Source organism: Budorcas taxicolor, chromosome 7, assembly GCF_023091745.1.
Source record: "Budorcas taxicolor isolate Tak-1 chromosome 7, Takin1.1, whole genome shotgun sequence".
NCBI classification, from domain to species: domain Eukaryota; kingdom Metazoa; phylum Chordata; class Mammalia; order Artiodactyla; family Bovidae; genus Budorcas; species Budorcas taxicolor.
Window position 1 is genome coordinate 5,740,752 of NC_068916.1, and position 19,181 is coordinate 5,759,932.

The 19,181-nt window shown below is 51.9% G+C and overlaps 1 protein-coding gene across 4 annotated transcripts in view; it reads right to left on the minus strand.

The window, feature by feature from the left end:
* GATAD2A (GATA zinc finger domain containing 2A) overlaps positions 1-19,181 on the minus strand; it is a 96,970-nt gene that overhangs the window by 18,940 nt on the left and 58,849 nt on the right. For all 4 annotated transcript variants that reach the window (XM_052643457.1, XM_052643459.1, XM_052643458.1 and 1 more), the window contains exon 3: positions 15,340-15,608. In XM_052643457.1, coding sequence (XP_052499417.1) covers positions 15,340-15,608 — 269 coding nt within the window. The remainder of the gene's footprint in view (positions 1-15,339; positions 15,609-19,181) is intronic.

Below are 19,181 nucleotides of genomic sequence, written 5' to 3' on the forward strand. Positions count from 1 at the left end.
ACTGTGCCATCAGCAAAGCCAGGAGGCGTCCGGCCTGTCCTGCTGGGGGCTCCTTCTAGGGACACAGGAGCCCCTGAAGTCACACAGTCTGGCCAGGGGAGCCAAGAGGACCTTCCTGGGACTGGAAGCAGGGTCGGGGGCATGAAAAATCACTGGAGAAACAAGCCAAGGACAGGCAGAAGGCAGTGTTCCCTGAGCCACAACTGGCAGCGGCCCCACAGAAAGACCCTGACCTCCAAACGGCAACGGGGCAGCCTGCAGGGTCAGCCCATCCACAGTCACTGCAGCACGGCCTGCCAGCCAGGAGCACGCTCCAGTCGGGGCACCACCAGGAAGGCTAAATTCGATTCAGCACGCGCTCTGCTCAGAAATCTGGGAAGGGTCACTTGTCAGGAAACAACCAGAGTCACAGAACTGAAATGCTGGCCTGTGTCAGATTTGGACGTTTGCTGACCTTTTATGGTGGCCGCCTCTGTGCCAACCACCACGACGCAGGCCTCTGTATGATCCTCTCAACTGTCACCTGTACCCACAGGTGAGGAGGGGGTCTCGAGAGTGACTTCCTGAGGTCACAGCCCCAAGGCCTGCAGCTAACCTGGGCCCACAGCAGGTCTGCTCAATGCTGGCACCCCAAGGCCTGCCACGCGCACCCCACACTGCACTGGGACCCGAGCCCCCGTCTGCTCAGAGCAGCTGGACCCCTGGAGCCTGCAGGGGGCTAAATGGCACCCTAGAAAAGAAGGTGCAGGGTGAAGAGAGGGCGGGCTTCACACAACCGTCAAGTGAGGCCTCTACTCAGGTTATCAAATGCCATTTTTGGACTAGGGTAAAGGGGAAAATATTTTCATTTACACCTGCAAGATCCTGGATAGTCAGCAGCATCTGTATGCTGAGTCCCTGAGGTGATAAAGAGATAACAGAGCAAGGACACAGACGTGGCCCTCAGACTTATCTGAGAAACAACTCTTGCTACATGTGGACCGCTGTCTACTCAAGGAAGCTGGGTGACGTTTCAGCACTCGGGAACTCACGCTTCCAAGGGGCCTGGGCCTGCGGAGTGACAGTCAAAGGAGTGTGGGAGCCCTCTGCCAGCCCCAACACCGTCACTAGCGTCTGTTCGTTCCTCTGTCACTGTACCCATGTGCCAGGCCAACTTTCCTCTAGGGAGAAATTCAGGAGCACTCTGCAGCATGGAGGGACTCTGTACAGCAGATGAACCCAAACACACCTCCTAGGATGCCAGCTTCCTAACCAACTCACAGCAAGAAAAAAGCCAGCTGTACACAGATGAAACCACACTGGAGAAGCAAACACCGCTTTCCAGCTTACAACATCCACAAACTCTTGCGATAAATGGAAAGTGCTTTGTTTGCCTGGAAGTTTCTTGCCCCTCTTAAATATGTGTTTGGAACTGCTGGATCCTCCCCCACCACACCCTGGCAAGCCCCAGGGGATGTCCTCCCAGCAAGGCTCTAGAGTCCGCCACCCCCACAGACCTGCTCCAGCTGCTCTGAGCAAAGCTGCTGTGAGGCTCCACCCAGGTCAGCCATGAGGACTGTGGGGGGCTGGGCGCTTCTCAGTGGCTGCAGTGACCTGGGCCAGTTACCAAGCCTCAAAGAGCTGTAGTTTCTTCATCTGCAGAATGGGATGCCGCTGACCTTGAGAGGATGCTGTGAAGTGCAGTGGCCACAGAAAGTGCATCCAGTCAACGGATGACCACCCCACCTCTCTCCTCCAGGCTTACAGAATGTACGGTGCACGCACACTCAGGGCAGCTCCCATCACCTTTTCTGCTACAATGTAGCTCTGAATCGGTTCATTTGGCCACCTGCCCTGCAATCCGAGGTCTCTGGTGACAGGGTCCCCAGCTGAGGGCTTCTCCTACCCCCACTTTCTGACCCCATCAGGCTGTTAACCACTGTCCTGCCTGCAATGTGAGCTCGGAGTCCTGCCAGGCATCTGTGCCTGTGCCCACCCTGCAGAGCCCGCCAGGGGCCCCCCAGAGTGGGCCTCAAGACCCCTTCGGGGCTTCTGCCAGGTTGTCGTAATATGGAGATGACATTTGCCTTTTGTACCAAGTCAGAACAGCTGCAGCAAACTGTGCCAAGATTCACATTGTCGTCACACTGTAGGCAATGCCTTGGATGAAGTACAAGCTATTGATTTTATTAAAACTCAGGATTTGAGCACACATGTCTTTTTAATATTCTGTGACAACATAAAGCACTCCTGCTGCATACCAAAGCAGAAGAGCCATGTAGGAAGAAAAAAAAAAAAATCACACGTTTGGGCACTTGCAACGTTTGAAGGAAGGATGGACAGACACGCTGTGGTTATTCGGATGCGGGTGTCCGGCATGCACTGTCCCCAAAACGGCTAGGGCAGAGCTGGCTCACGGACAGGAAAACAACCCCTACTGCATCACCAATGGTAACGTCCGAGCTCCCAACAAGCAAGATGTAGAATTTGGATGACTTGTGAGCCCAGCAGCTTCCCAGCAGATCAGATGATTAGCTAATCTGATTTTCTGCAATACTGAAAAATAGAATGTATCAGACTTTGAAAGATCTCTGTAACTCAGTCAACTAATATTTTCTAATGTTAGAATAACATTAGAAACATTAGAAAGAATGTTTCTAATGTATGATTACACACTCAAATATGAATAAAGGATCATTCAAGGAGAGAAGAAACAGAACACCCTGATGCTTCACCCTTTATGAGCTGTAAACAGTCACTCCCTTCCAGAGGGCACAGAAAGGGAGGAAGAAAGTAACTTTATGGTGAAGACACCCGACAGACACCCAGGTGATCAACACCGCAGCGACAACTCACACTGATGGGACGTGCCCTGGACACGGGTATGATGAGAAGGGCACCTCCCCTCTGTGGTTCTCTCCAAAACCCAGTCCAACCATGAGAAAAACACCAGACGACTCTCAACTGAGGGCCACCCTACGAACATCTGACTCCCAACTGTCAAGGTCATGAAAATCAAGAACGTCTAAGAAACTGTTTCAGCCCAAAGGAGATGGAGGAGACGTGATGACAAAATGCCATGCAGGACCGTGGGACAGAGAAGGTGAAAACTGCAAACAGGAAATCAGAATAGACTGTGGTGAGTAGTAACTACTTAGGACAAATGTTCCACAGCAGTCTGTTAGCAACGGAAGACTGGGAAGGGGTGTGTAGGAATGATCCTTGAAACTTTTCTGTTAAGTCTAAAGCAATCCTAAAATTTTTAAAAACTTTTTTTCTGTTCAAAGTACAAGAGGGACTGATAGATTTTAATGTAACCGAGTACAAAAACTTAATCAAGGTTTCAGAGTCCACAGTGCAACTAACTGCTGGGAATGGCCACTTTGTGTCTTGTATTTAAAGAAGAAACACACAATTATGCAAAATGACAAGCAAACACTCCTCCCTGCCCCAACCTGCTTGTCTGTGTGAGGCTGGATTTTCTTCACATGCTTCCCCCTAACAACTTAGCACGAGGGACTAAATGGAGAATCCAGCTGTCTGCTTATTAGAGCTGCAAAATAGCTTTTTTTAAATGAAATATGTTCTTTATGCTAACATGGAATTGGTTCATTATTGTTCATTATTATTTATTTAAAAATAAACAAGTATTTTCAAATTTTTCTAACACAGTAAATGTCAACATATTTTCCATACAACTAAGCTTCTCTGGGGTCCAGAGATGGAAAACGGGCCAGGTCAGCGCTTCCGGCAAAGGGTTTTCTGTCCCCATCGAAGGAAGATGCCAGCCAGTCTGAGCAGAGGCCCCCCCAGGTGGAGTCCTCCTGACATGCCACAACCCATGTGTTTTTTTGTTGCCAAAGCTGTGTTTTGAAAAGCAAGGTGTGCTAAAAATTTAATAGGACTCACTTCACATATAACACTGTAATTTCTCTATAAAACCTATTCAGTTATAAGACAAGGATGCTTGTCTCATAAGAACTGGTAACCTTTTTCTTGTGGCCTTGAAAAGCAGCAACTGTATCGGCCCCACAGTCAGCCAGGTCACAGAGAACTTGCCACTGCCCAGGGCGGCTGGGACGCCCTGCATCTGCGGAGGGGCAGGCGAGGCAGGCGAAGCACTGGCGTCCTGTGGAGGCAGGTCGGGGACCCCAGTTCCCACGCCAGGAAACCACCCTGCATCTCATGCCGCACTCCCTGCTTACGCTGCCCTCCAGGCAAAGGCATCTCCTCCCTTCTCCAGCAGCTCTGCTCTCACCAGCAGGCATCCGGCACGCTTCTGAGCTTCACCCACATCCAGAGCACCAACTCTCCCTGCTCCAGAGGGTGGCCCACGGCCTGCACTTCCAGCCCAACAACCCGACCCTGCTCCTACCACCATGGGCCTTCTCTGGCCCTGACTCCAAGCAAACCCAGTGGGCTCCAAGGACCTGGACACCTGAGCACCCCTACTTCTGGGCTCCCAGAGCATGCCACCCGGACTGCCCTTGCCCACACTGCCCACAGATGGATGACCAAGTCCTCCTGAAGGGAGGGCACATGGCATGCCTGGACTGGCTGGCCTCCTTAGAGCACTGCTGTGCTGAAGCTGCTTTTGAAAGCAGCCTCCTCAAGAAACTCTGTATGTCACCAGGTCTCAGAGCCCTAAGACCCAAAGCTTTTCCGTGTGATTACATCACAACTATTTTAAACTATTTTTAAGATTTAAGCTCTAAAAATAAGCACTCTGACAGCTTGGGACCTAAGGAAGGGGACACGTAGCAACGTCCGGTATGTCTCCCTCTTCCCACCCATCAGACACTCCCTGCCTCCTCTGCACTCCTCCTCCCTCAGGTGGGCCCAGAGTTACCGAGAACTCAGGTCCCCCTCCCTCATTCTTGGATACCCATGAGTCCCAGGGCTCCTTCCCACCAGCACTGGGACAAACCTTACTGAATGATGCTGGACCTTCGGAGGTTTGAGTATAACCAACCTCACTTCAGAGCAGAGGGTAGGCTCCAAGGGTGGAGAGGCCTGTGCTGGGCTACCCAGGGGTGTGAGTGAAATCGAGCTGTCAGACCCCACCTTCTTTTTTTTTAAACCACCTGCCATCCCCACTGCCTTTCAGGCTCACAAATTACAATTCAAATGCTCATCTTAAGGGAAAAAAAAAAACAAAACAGAAATCTCCTGCAATCAGGCCAGCTCTTCTTTTCCGCAGGGCACACTCTGCTGGGGCACACTCTGCTGGGGAAATGTTCCTCTCCGGGTGTGTCACCCCCACTGGCCTGGGGTCACACACAGAGCTCCCTTCAGCCCACTTCTTCACTGGGTTAGGTGGCTGGAGGGTCAAGACGGGATCCCTCAGGCTGGCACATTCACCATCCCCACCCCCAGGGCTGGTTAAGGCTCTGGTACACCTGTTTTCATCACATCAGAGATACCAGCTGCAAGATAAAAAGCAATGCATAGGAAAGCAGAGCCTCCACAGCAGAGGGCTGGTCAGAGGCCCTCTGTCATGAACCCCCGTAGGTAGATGCTTCAACGACCACTGCTGCGAGGACACCACTCCAACAGGAACCACACCATGAGCGGACATCAGAAATTGTGGCTGCAGAATCAGACAGTAATTTCAAAGTAAGGAAGTGATCTGATCTGCTTAATCTGCCGATCTGCTTAACTCACACGTGTGTGAAGCCAAGAGTTCCTTGTGTGTGCAAAGTCGCATCAGTCGTATCTGACTCTTTGTAACCCTATGGACTGCGGCCCACCAGGCTTCTATGTCCATGGGGTTGTCCAGGCAAGGATACTGGAGTGGGTTGCCATGCCCTCCTCCAGGGGAATCTTCCTGATTCAGAGATCGAGCCGGCATTTCTTGCATCAGCAAGTAGTTCTTTAACACAAGCACCACCTGGTAATTCCCAGCTGCTTACCTAGATGACTGTACACAGTGGCCTCTGGTTCCTGGTGGGGCAGTCACACAGTAATATCCCCAGAAGGCTGGCACTATCCAGTGAGAAGCCATCCCCACCACAGGCAGAGGAGGGCGCAATAAAGGCAACAGGGAAGTGGCAAAACTGTGGGGCTCCTTACCTGACCAGGCCGGCTCACAATATGCCCCTAGGTCACTCTGAGAGTTAGAAAACAAGGCACCTCAAGTCTGCCATGCTGCCATCCAAAAATAATGATTTTTAGAAGTACAGGGGAACTCCCTCAAATTTCAATTACAAACCTGTGATAAGATGTGGTCGGACAGAGAAGAACTGGGATGAGCAGCCCCGAGGGGAGGGGAGAAGCAGAGGACGAGGAAGAGATGGAGGGAAGTCACAGAGGTTCAGGGAGGCGGCAGCTGAGGCCAGGAGTACAGAATGAGGAACTGATTTCTGAAGGAGCATACCCCTCAGTTCCACGTGCTGAAATGCAAGCAAGCTATGGACTTCTAGTTGAAGCTGACAGAGCTGCTCCCCAGCCTGCTTGGCCTCTCCTGGAAGTTGCCCAGCAGCAGACAGAGAATTAGCAAATGAAAGGCCAGCCCACAGCAGGTGGCTGGGGAGGGGTGTGGCTAGGCTCCTCGGTGTGTCAGAGCCCCCACCTATGGGAAGTGATGGCCACAAAGAACAGGCTCCTGGCTGCAGGACTCCCAAAGCCCTCACACACGGTGCAGGGGAGACGGGGGTCAGTCGCTGGAGCCAAGGTGAGGGCCACCACACCCACTTGGGCTGTGAGAACCAGAGCCCTCTCCAGAGCCATCACAGGCCCACAGCCGTGTCACATTCCCCCAAATCACTCAAGGACGCACATTCCAGCAGACAGCTGGCAGGAGGGTCAGGCACAGCTGCAGTGGGGCACGGTGGGGAGGACAGGGCAGGAGGGGGCTCGGGGCTGAACACGGCCATGGAGGACCCCCCCCCGCCCCGCACAGCTGCTGGCATGCCAACAGCGCTGGCCTCACCCTGTCACGGAAGGCAGAGGGCTGGTGGTCACACACGCAGACCAGGACGTGGGCTCAGACCTCCCTGGAGAGCTCATGGCTAAAACTGTAAAGACTGGACACTCAGCGAGGATCAAGTAGCTGAATCTCCACACACAAGTGAAAGCACTCAGACCGTTTGGAGGAAAGGTATAGCAATTTCTTTTAAAACAACTCAATACTGACCTACCCTGTGACCCCAGCCTGATCCCTATTCACGTGAAGATTTCCACAGGAATGCTCCCAGCAGCCCCAACCTGGAGACTGCCTGGTATCCGTGGACAGGTAAGTGGGCGACTACGTGTCTCCACACAGGAGTTGCTCAGTGAGATGCTGATACACACCACAGGGATGAATCCCAATCACACAGAGTCAGAGACGGCAGACCCCACCAAGCACATACTCTCTGTTTCTAGGAGGTTTGAGAAAAAGCAAGACTGATGGAAAGTGGGAGAATACACCCCGTCAGGAAGGGCTCCAGTGAACCATCTGGGGTGCTAAGGGTCTGTACCCCGATAAGCCTTTGGACTACACAGGTGGATACACCTGTGAAAACCGCAGCAGGAGAGCATCCGCAGCCGGTACCAGCAGCACTCCAGGCAGAGCAATGCCAACCCCAGTGTTTGCTGCGTGCATCCTCTCCTGCAGACTGCTGGTAAAGCAGGCGCAAACAAACAAGGGCCCCACAACCTACGAACAGCAAGTGACACACACACCTGGGCCTGTGGACGCAATGCCTACTCAGAACAGAGCGAGGCCATCCACACAAGCCCACGCTGCAGACAGCAGGCGGAAGCACCACCACGTTACTCTCAGAGTCATCCACTTTGGAAGAGGACTCGAGCATGAACCGGGGTGTGGATGACATGCTCCCACAAACCGCTCACCACTATGAGTGGCTAAGTCCTGTCTTACTGGCAAATGATCTGAGAACCCTGGCTTCTATACAGAGTGTCACCCACCACTATCAGAGTCCCAAAGAAGGACAGGGCAGTGATTCTGTCATCAAGGATATCTGCTTCAAAGGTGGCCTGCTTTGCAGGCACCTTGGTGGGGATAAGAACACACATCAGAGTGCCTCCCATCCACACCACAGGGCACACCACTGGTCCAAGTAAAGCTCTGTCCCAGAGCAAAAGAGACACACGACGCAAAATGGGGAAGGAAGAACAGGTGAAGCAGCTGCCTGAAGACCACGTACCCAATGGAAGCCAGCAAAGGCAGCCATCATGCCACCTGCCCCACACATCCACTCAAGGCCCACAGGGCTGGTTGGTGAGAAGCAGAAATGGGGCTCCAAGTCTGCCCCTGCTGTGCCTGAGGCCTAGGAGCCCTAGCTTTGTTTCCCCCCAAGGTAAAATAAGGAAATAGAGATGGTCTGCTCAGGTGCCCAGTGACTTTCAGCCCTTGTGAGCCACACCCCTAAAATCAAGGCTCCCCAACAACTCTGCAGGTTCTCTGACAACACTATGGTACCCTAGAAAACCCTGTCCCATCACTTCTGCCCCCAAGGGCCAGCACAGGGCCTGCCAGAGAATCGAGGGAGAGCTGGCAACTCAGAAAAAGGCACACACAAATGTTTTCAGTGAAGCATGGGAGTGTAAGCATGCAGCTCCCACCTCACACAGCCCAGGGGAGCCGAGGGACCCCGTCCTAACCTTTCCGGTGGAGAAGTCCTGGCAAAGAGGTTCATTATTTTACTGAGTTAAATGTATCTCCACCCGAGAGAGGAAAAACAAAGCTATTCTCACCTGTGTGGGCCTAGATTACTTCTGAAGATCAATTTGTGACAGAGAGTCTCCTCTATAGCAAAGTGTAGGAATGGAGTCCATTTATCTTAGAAAGGAAAAAAGAGAGAGAACCCCCAAACAGCCTCCTTTGTCTGTCCCAGCTCCAGCCGCATCCAGCAGTCCGGACTTGGGTGGGGAGGGCAGCACAGGCTCATGACCTTTGGGCTGGTCTCAGACCAACAGGCTCGACTACCACCTCTGTGGGATTCTGTTTTTCCATGAGCACATTTATGGATGCCATAAGGGAAACTGAACTATTTTAACCTCATTTTTAAATTTTAAACACCCATACTGAGACATAATTTACATACCGCAAAATTCATTCAGTATAAAAGTGTAACTCAATGATTTTTAAGTGAATTTAGAGTTGTGCAACCATCCCTACAAGCAAAGCTTAGAACATGCCCCTCACCCGAAATGATGCTGTTACGGGCGCCCGTGCACTTGTCTTTGTGCAGATGTACTTTCTCAGGTACACCCCTTGGACAGATCGTCGGGTCATGTGCTAACTCGGTCACACCTAACTTTTTAAGAAACTCCCAAACTGCTCGTGCCATTTTACACTTCCACCAGCAACATCTGAGGGTTCAACCTCTCCATATCCCCGCGACACCTGTTACTGTCTCTTTTACTACAGCCACCCTTGAGGCTCGTTTCATGGCCTAGCCTATGATCCACCCTGCGCCACGTGCATATGCGATGTTATTTCCCAGGATTCTATAGACACCCTTTAGCCAAACAGAGGAGAAGGCGATGGCACCCCACTCCAGTACTCTTGCCTGGAAAATCCCAAGCAAAGAGGAGCCTGGTAGCCTGCAGTCCATGGGGCCACTAAGAGTCCGGCACAACTGAGCGACTTCACTTCCCTTTCATGCATTGGAGAAGGAAATGGCAACCCACTCGAGTGTTCTTACCTGGAGAATCCCAGGGACGTGGAGCCTGGTGGGCTGCCCTCTATGGGGTCGCACAGAGTCGGACACGACTGAAGCGACTTAGCAGCGGTAGCCAAACAGAATCAGTGCTCTTCAAGTCTTTCAGAATCTTGCCAATTTTCAGCTTAGTTGCTCTACCAATTACTTAAAGAGAAGTATGAAGTCTCTAACTACAATTTATGAATTATCTATTTCTATTAGCAAGACTATCAGTTTATGCTTCAGCTATTTTGGGACTCTATCGTTAAGCACATGTACATTTGTGACTGTTACAACTTCCTGCTGTGCTATTAAAAAAAAAAAATGACGCTCTTTTCGACTTCCTAGGTAGTTCTCCAGTTGAGAGGGTACGGGTTCGATTTCTGGTCGGGGAACCTCGTGGCCAAAAACCAAAACATGAAACAGAAGCAACATCGTAAGAAATCCAGCAAAGACTTAAAAATGGTCCACATTAAAAAAAACAAAAAGTCCCTCTTTAGCGTTAGGAGTATTTTTTGTCTTAAAGTCGATTGTGTGTGCATGTATGTGCACATGCTCAGGCATATCCCAACTCTTTGTGACCCCATGGATTGTAGCCCTTTAGGCTCCTCTGTCCACGGAATTTTCCAGGCAAGAATATTAGGTTGCCATTTCCTCCTCCAGGGGATCTTCCTGACCCAAGTATCAAACTGGCATCTCTTAACAAATCTCCCGCATTGGCAGCTGGATTCTTTACCACTGTGCCACCTGGGAAGCCAGTTAATTGTATCTGATATTAATACAGTCATTCTAGTTTTCTTATGGTTATTTATGGTGTCTCTTCCTTATCCTTTTATGTAAGGATCTAAGGGGTGTCTCTTATAGACAATATATAATTAAGCTTTATCTTACCTTTTAATCTGGTCTGACAATCTCTGCCTTTTGATAGAAGTATTTAAACCATTCACATTTAATACATTTTTGCTCTGGGTGGATTTACACATTTATCATTTTGCTATTGGTTTTTTACATGTCTTCCTTCTTTTTTGTTCTTCCTCACTGACTGCTTTCTTTTGTGTCAAATATTTAATGCACCACTAAATTCTTCTGTTGATTTTTTTAAACAATATTTTAAAGTTATTTTCTTAATAGCTGCTCTGTGTGCAGAGCTTAGTCGCTCAGTTGTGTCCAACTCTTGCGACCCCATAGACTGTAGCCCACCAGGCTTCTCTGTCCATAGGATTCTCCAGGCAAGAATACTGGAGTGGGTTGCCATTTCCTTCTCCAGGGGATCTTTGCTCTAGGGATTACAATGAGCATTTTACTAAGATCACAATCTGCTTTCTGGTAAAATGGGAAAACTATTCCCGTACAGCTCCATCTCATCCCTTCTGTACTGCTGTTGTCCCATATATTATTTATCTATATGTGTTATAAATACAGCAAATTGCTATCTGCTCTAGATCAACTGCCAAAGAGCTATGGTCGTTTTTGTCAATTCTACCCCGAGTCATAGTTAGTGCTTCAGATGATGTTATGTCTTTTAACTAAGAAGAAATGAGGGGAACAAAGTATTTTACAGTAGCCCTCATTTACCTTTTCCAGAGCTCTTCATTTCTTCCTGTGAACATAAGTTACCAACACGTCATTTCCTGTCAGCTTGAAGAACCAGCAGCTCTGCCAGCAACAAATCCTCTCAGTCTTTGTTTATCTGAAAATGTCTTTCTGCTTTCGTTTCTGAGGGACAGTTCTGATGCACTGAGAATTCTGGGTTTATAGTTGTCTTCTTTTAGTTACTTTGAATGCATTTAGTTCCCTTTCGGTTTCCATTTGAAATGTCTCAGGTGAGAAGTCAGCTGTTAATTATATTAATGCTTGCCTTATATGTCATGAGTTGTTCTTCTCTTGCTACTTTTGATATTTTCTCTTTTTCTGTGGCTTGTAACAGTTTGACTGTGATGTGCTAGGTACAGATCTCTTTGCATATATGCTACTTGAGATTTGTTGAGCTTCCTGGATAAGCTTCTCCTCAAATACATTTCTAGGGATTCTTCCTTCAAACAGTTTTTCTCTCTTGCCCCAAATATGCCTGCAAATGTGGGCTAACAGAGCTACTGTCCCTCCCCACACGTCATCTTCAAAACTGTCACTTCAGCCAACACCACTCTCAACTGAGTGAGCCCCTTCTCACCCGTCACAGCCTGCACCGGCCAGGCAGAGCCTCCCTGTGAACAGAGCTGGGCGGAGGGCATGAGAGCAGCATCAGGTGAAGTGACACAGATTGTCACCATTTTAACCCCACATTTCAGCAGTTTCTTACACATAAGCCCTTCTCAGATTGTTGCGTGCTTGTGGTCCGTTTCCAGGATGCTGGAATAATTGATTCAGGGAAGGAAGGAGGGCTGGGCTGTCAATTCTGTCCTGCTTTATAGCTATTTTTTGGGGGGAAAGGATTTGACAATCTCTCTTTACTCAATCACTGCTGGAAGCTGCCCTCCAGTCTTGACTCATTTTGAAAATAAAACATACACACTGGAAGACTATGTCAGAAAAAAAATGCCAGAGATGAAAAGAGGAACTGAAGAGAAAGAGAAAACTCATCCTGCTGCCTCTTCACCAATCTCCGCATGCTCGAAATCCCCCAAAGTAGGTTTTTTTTTTAAGTTGTATCTTGATTGAAATTCACCAGCCACTTCCTCAAAGAAAAAGGAAATTCTCTCTGCTAGAAGCCACCAGAAACTCCCTCTAGTCTTCAATATGCCTAAACTGGATCATAAGAATAGGAGAGCATGAAAGAAAGCAGCGGCCCGAGCAGAAAGAGCCAGAGCAAGGGGCAGGGTGCACTGGGCAGAGTGGGAGCCTGGGGCTGACACACAGGCACTACCGACATGATACACAAAACAGGCAGCTAACTGGAACATGAGGTCCAGCACAGGGAACTCCACTTAATGCACTGTGGGGTCCCGAACAGGACGGAAGCCCAGCAAGGCATGGGATGCATGTGTACGTGTGGCTAACTCATCTCACTAAGCAGCAGAAGCTAACTAAACACTGTAAAGCAATTATACTGCAATAAGAATTAATTAACAAAGTTTAAAAAGCCAGACAGAAAATCTAGAAAAATACTACATGGCACCAAAAAAAAGATTATTCCAACATTCAACAACACAAGTAAACCTGGGACTTCCGTGGTGGTCCCCTGGTTAAGAATTTGCCTTCCAGTGCAGAGGACATGGGTGCAATCCCTGGTCAGCGAACTAAGATCCCACATGCTGCAGGGCAACTAAGCCCACACACCACATGGGCACATGTGCGAAGAGCTCACATGCGCAACTAAGACTCAAAAATAAATATTAAAGGCAACAGCGTAAGTAAACGTCACAAACATTATGCTGAATGAAAGTAAGCAAAGGCTACAGACTACATAATTCCAATCATTTAAAGCGGAAAAACTAATCTCTGCTGTTCGAAGTAAAGAGTGGTTACTCAGAGGGGAGTGACAACAAGAGGGTATGCAGCGGCTGGATAGTATTATATTTCTTGATTCGAGCTACAAGAAAGAGATTAGTTTGTGAAGTATACCAAGAGGCACATGTCTACTTTTTATCATGTATGCTACACCTCCATCAAATGAAATTCTCTGTATGGAGGTTCCCAAGGGATGACCCAGACGCTCTCAATGAGGATCCAAAGACTGCCAGCTTCTAACACAGAAACCATGGCCACCCACCCCAAAAAAGATTAGTTCTAGAATGGTTCTGGGCTAGACTTGATCCTAGTATTCTGTCAAAATTCTCCAACAAACCAGACAGAACATTCTGTGTGGGCACTCAAGGAAACACTAAGCTCTATATGCGACATCTTATCTTAAGTTTAAAACTGAAGGGTACGTGTCACCAACACGTCTCATGCCATGCGCCACGGCCCATTTCTGTGCACATGTCTGTCGCCTAGAGATGCAGACGTTATCACCCATTTACAAATGAAGCAGCACAGGCTAAGGTCACCCACCCAAGGTCAGCCAGGGAGCGTGGGCTGACCCCCACTCTGCCAAAGCCAGACCCTCCACAGCCTCACACTGCCTCACGCCTGGAGACACCGGGGCGCGTCTCGCCCCGCAGGAGGGCCCCGCTCTGTGTGCCGGGGCTGGTCTGCCGCTTGCGCTCCACACTCGTCCATGCTCCTTCACGTAACCTCACAATTCCCTCACAATTCACTGGCCTGCCCTACAGGGGAGCATGGTGATTACAGGGGAAAAATGCAGACCAAAGACAGCTAGAAACAGGGCTTCCCTAGCAGCTCAGTGGTAAATAATCCAGCTACAATGCAGGAGACTGTCTGCAACGCAAGGGATGCAGGTTTGATCCCTGAGTCAGGAAGATCCCCTGGAGAAGGAAATGGCAATCACTTCACTATTCTTGCCTGGGAAATGCCTTGGACAGAGGAGCCTGGCGGGTTACGGTCCCTAGGGCTGCAACAGTCGGTCACAACTTAACGACTAAACCACCGCCGCCTAGGAACTTAAGAGGGACCCAGAGAATCTCCACAAATGTGGGCTATTCCTTCTCTTCACCCACATGTGACACTGCTGAAAGGAAAGCGGACCCAAACTCACAATTTCCAGAACTTTAAAAGAGGCCTCTGGGTTTAAAACAGGGAGGGCAGAAAGCAGAGTCAGATAGAAAGGCCTTTCTGGGTAGCAAGAACACAAACACACTCCCCCAACTAATGGGCTTCCCCAGCAGGAGGGGGTCAAGTTCTCAATTTATCCTGAGGTAAAATTTTTAAAGCCGAGAAATACCGAGTCAGACAATCTCTGAAGTTCTTAGAACACCAACCGTCTGGGCCCCCAGTGAATTTAACACAAAGCCTGCAGGCTGGGGTCCCTCTGTGGGATTAGTCAGCAAAAGAAAGGGAAGAGCACCCAGGCTCTCCAGAGCTGCACCTCCCACCTACACTCCGGAAGGGAGTGCGCAGAGGACGGGCTGGGGGCCTCGGGGCTGCGCGGAGGCCGTGGCCACGCCCACATGCCCCCCAGCTGCCGGCTCACTGGACAGCAGGGACAGCAGGGCTGAACACCGCCCACCTGCGCTCAAGGGAGGACCCGGGAGAGCTGGGGGAGGGGGAGGGCGCCGCAACTCTTTTCACGGGGAGAAAAGAAACGGGGTGGCACACCGAGTCTTACTTCTTTCAAGCTGAGGATTGGGAAAGTCACTCTTGAGGCCATCAGTACTGACGAAGGGGAAACCAGTGAAGCACACGGTACCGAACTTGGGAAGAGAGGGGCTTCCCTTCCCACATCCACCGCCTAGGAGGAGTGGTGGCTCCAGACTGCCCGCAGCCCAGTGACCCAGGCAGGGGGCGGCAGCATCTCTGGCCCCCCCGGTGCCCTAGACGTGAAAAGCAGGGAGGCAGGACTAAAGGAAAAACTCACGCTTCCCTACAAACCTGAAGCAGAGAGTGGGACACAGGCACGCATTCAGTTGAGACCTGCAGCCAAGCAGGGGAGCCGACAGAGGCTTCCACTCCCATCCTGTGACAGCCACCCACACTACAGGCGGCTGGGCCCCAGGACGAAGGCTCCTTGGCCAGACAGCGGGCAGGTGTCGGAGCTGGAGCCCACAGCCGTCTCCACGGCCACGCACTGGAAGCTGCCTCCCCAGGCCCGACGGGCAGCTTCGCCTCCACCTGCTCACCCCGGCCGGCCCCGGAGCCCAGGCCTCTTGCTCACCTGTGCGTGGTCCGCATGTCCACGGGCCCGTCGCCCGCCTGCCCTTCGCCTCTGCCCGTGGCCGTCGCCTCTGTCCCCCTCAGCAGCCCTTGGGCGGGACCTGCTCCCGACTCAGGCGTCACGCGCGTGTCTCCGTCAGCATTTAAATCCGAGGCCAGCACTCCTCTCTCCATTTTTATCTTCTTGCTCTCCACATCGTCCTCCGCTGGGTCCCGCTCAAGTGCTCGTTTCTGACTCCGTGTTCGGCATGCTTCTTCAGTCATTCTGAACTTTAGGGGAAGGGGAAAACATGACATTTAAACTTGGCATGACCAAGCAGCTATCTTCTCAGAAACTTTTCACAATGTCAGCTTGAAGTGTTTGCCTCACCATGTGACAATGGCAGAGGTGGGCACAGCAAATGAAGGGCCCGCAAAGCGTGCCCAGAACATTTCTTCACGGGCTTGAGCAGGAGCAACAGGGAATCTGGGAGGCCAAGCTATGTGTCACCCTGTCCGGGGCCAGAAACCTACCGGGACTAGGGCAGGAACAAGGGAGGGTGGCTGCTTGTCACAAAGAAGGGGGTAATCTCTGCATTCCAGACTCAAGAGCAAATAGAGGAAACTGTTCTAGGTCTGACCCCCTCCGGCAGGATCGCGCACACTGGATGTGAGCAATCTGGAATCCAAGAAGGGGGCACCACGCTGTCCCAGGAGCAGGGCCACAGCCCAAGTCCAGCCCTGCCCTGCCCTGATGAGGGCTGACCCTTCAGCCAGGGGCAGCCCCTCACTGCCTGCTCACCTCAGCAGGGTGGAGGGTGGAGATCACATTTAACCCTTTGACTGCCGACAAAGTGAACTCTGAATGGGCTGAGGCCTGGCCCAGCACCCTGTACCTGCAGCACACACATATCTTGATTGAAAGAAGAAAAGAAGAAGGGGAAAAAACACCGCTGAGTCAGGTTTTGATCCCATGACATCACTGGGCTCCACATGACCCTTCCCAGGATTCAGTCTGAGAGACAAAGCACTTTCCAGAAAACCAGTTTGAACCGGTTCCAGACAACAAGCTGAAGTGTTGTTAACCCTCACAGAGACACTGAAGGAAGACCGCAGTGATGGCTGTTTGCAGGGAGACTGCTGGCATTCCACAACCCAGTCTGGCACACAGGTACTTGCTCTTAAAGGGGCCGCTCAGAGACCAGCCTTGATGTCCCAACAGGGTTCCAATGGTCAGGATCTAAGAAGCCACGCAAGAGGTCATCACAGGACGAAAAAGAATCTGGCTGCCAGGCCCCTGAACTCCCAAAGTACCAGTTCTCCACAGGACAGTCAATGCCCACACCTACCAACACGGTAGCCCCTTGGGGAACCCCAACCACTCCCCGCAGTGTGCCCACACTGAAGACCTCCTGGCTGTCTCCACGCAGGCAGGGCACCCAGCTCCTGGGTTTCTCCCAGGCAAAATCCCTGGGAGGCCTGTCCTGGGTAGGGCCAGGCAGAAACAGTCCAGAGCCCAACTTCTGGAATCTGGGGGGTGGTACAGGGCAGTGAAGGAGCCACATCGCTGTATGTGGGGCACACTCCTGAGGCAAATCATCTGCCACCTCTTTAAAGGAGCCGACTTCACAAATGAGCAACAGCGCAAGGCACTGCCTTGGACTCAAACGGAAAGGAAGGGAAGTGACAGCTGCTCCATGCTCCTGGCGCAGGAGGCAGGGCGTCCGTCTGACACGTGTTAGGCCAGCGTGGCCGAGCCTGGGCACTCAGACATCTGCTCCCACAGGCAGTCCAAATGGGTGGAATCAAGAAGGTTTCTCGATGGCCGTGTCACCCCCAGGGTGCTCCCCATTCCAGGCAGAGCTTGAGAACTCTGAAGCTCAAGGGCACAGGCTATCAGCTGGGCCTCGATCTGCCCCCAAACCTTCCTGGCACCGCAGCCTGCACCTGCCACCCCACCTCAGCCCCCTAGGTCCCACAAACTGTCAGACTGCTGAGTCTGTCCTGTTTCCCCGTGAGCTGCAGACAAGTCAATGCCCTGAATGGAAGTCACCCTCCCCTCCTCTCCCTCATCGTGGGAGGGACCGGTCACTTTCCTTTGGGGCACTGCCTGAACAACAGCAGCTGCTCCAACATTTGGAGAATTGGATGAGAGCAGTGATTTCAGTGGTCACTTTGAATAGTGGGTACCTGTACTTCCAGGACCAGAGAGGAGCCTACTGGGCGTAAAAGATGTGGGGAGTCCAGGATCTCAAGTAAGGAAGTCCCCCACTGTTGTTAGAGAAAATTCTGTCCCTTAGGGAGAAGCTCTCAGTCTGGCCAGCCCAGAGGGGGAACCCTCCAGGACAGCCTCTAGAGTGGTAAGCCCCAGGCTCCAATCCATGAAGCTCATCTGAACCCCAGTTTCAGTCTGAAGCCCTTCCTCTCAACTGTCAATAGGAAGAACAAGGTTGTAGTGGGGGAGAGTTAGGGAGTGAGAACAAGGAGGTCGCTCTGCATGAGGCCATCAGACCAGCGAGGCAGTGCCCCAGTGACCTCATTTCACCGTCACTGGTGTGGGATAAGTGGTCCCAAGGGGCCAGAGTGGAGTTTCACACCCATGGGGCTGCTCCCTCCAGACTCAGATCTGGTCAGGGCCCCCAGCCGAGGACCTGGGAGACCCGTCTGCTTGTGCTCAGTGTGCAGCGTCAGGGCAGCTCACTCGGAAGCTGAGGGGCTGGAACTCTGCCAACCCCAGACACTCCCTGGGCCTCTGGCAGGCTCCTGGGGTTGGGGGGCCGGCTGCTGCACCCTTCCCCCATGACACGAAGGACGTGCACAGCTGGAGGAGGCGGGGACAGCAGGGGGGTGGAGGGGGATGAAGTCTCAGGTTCTGACCTCCTCCTTCTTGGGTGGAGCCTCCTCCGCCACAAGGAAGGCGGTTGCCTTAGTGCCCACATGGGGCCTGCCGCCAGCCAATCTCCATCCCGCCAGGCAACTGTTCCTGGGGAGGGCAGGTGCGAGTAAGGAGGGGCCCCACCCTCCTCTCAGCAGGAAGGACCTGTGACCCAATCCAGCACATCAGGGCTGGCGGCCACCGCCCTGCAGGCACAGCAAAAAAAAAAAACAGTTGTGAGGAAGAAACCAGCCTTGAGGAATGAAGTGTGACCTAGGAATGAAGCAGGACAGACAATTTCTGCAAGACCAGCGAGGAGGAGCGCGAGGGTCCTTTCTGAAGAGCAGCTGAAGAGGATATATCGCCCCAACCAGCAAATTAGGACCTGCTTCAAAGCTCCTGGATCCTGGAGAGTGAGCGGGAGAGGATGAAGGCGTAGCAGGGCAGCAGCGAGCAGCGCAAGCTCCACCACAGGCAGGAGGAGACCCACCGGCCCGCAGAAAGCAGCCCCTCTAGCTGGGGCAGGGCCGAGCCCAAGAGCAGCCAGCCCGGCGGAAGAGAGGCACCACAGGGCCCAAGGCTGCGGGGGCACGGGCTGCCACCTGCGGGGCAGGGCCGGGACCCAGGAGGCTTCCATCCCCCTTCTCACTCTCTCCAGACACAACGTGGCTGGTCAGCAGGACGCAGCCCAGGTAGTCCTCGGGCCCAAGAGGGACAAGCTCCAGCTACACCAGAGGCTTCCCAAGCACCCAGAACAGACAAATCCCAGCATGAGAGCTACACCAAGTCCTAGGCAGAATGCTAACACAGGGCTTTGGGAGGGGTGCAGATGTCAACTGCTTCTACCAAAAGATGCTTTGAGTTAAATGTCACCTTCTAACTGGTCTGAGGACCTCAGGTGGAAAATCTATTCTAAAATAACTCCAAAAGGGTGACTGTGCTATGGCAGGAACCAATATTTTTAAACAGGACTCTGGGGACCAGCACGC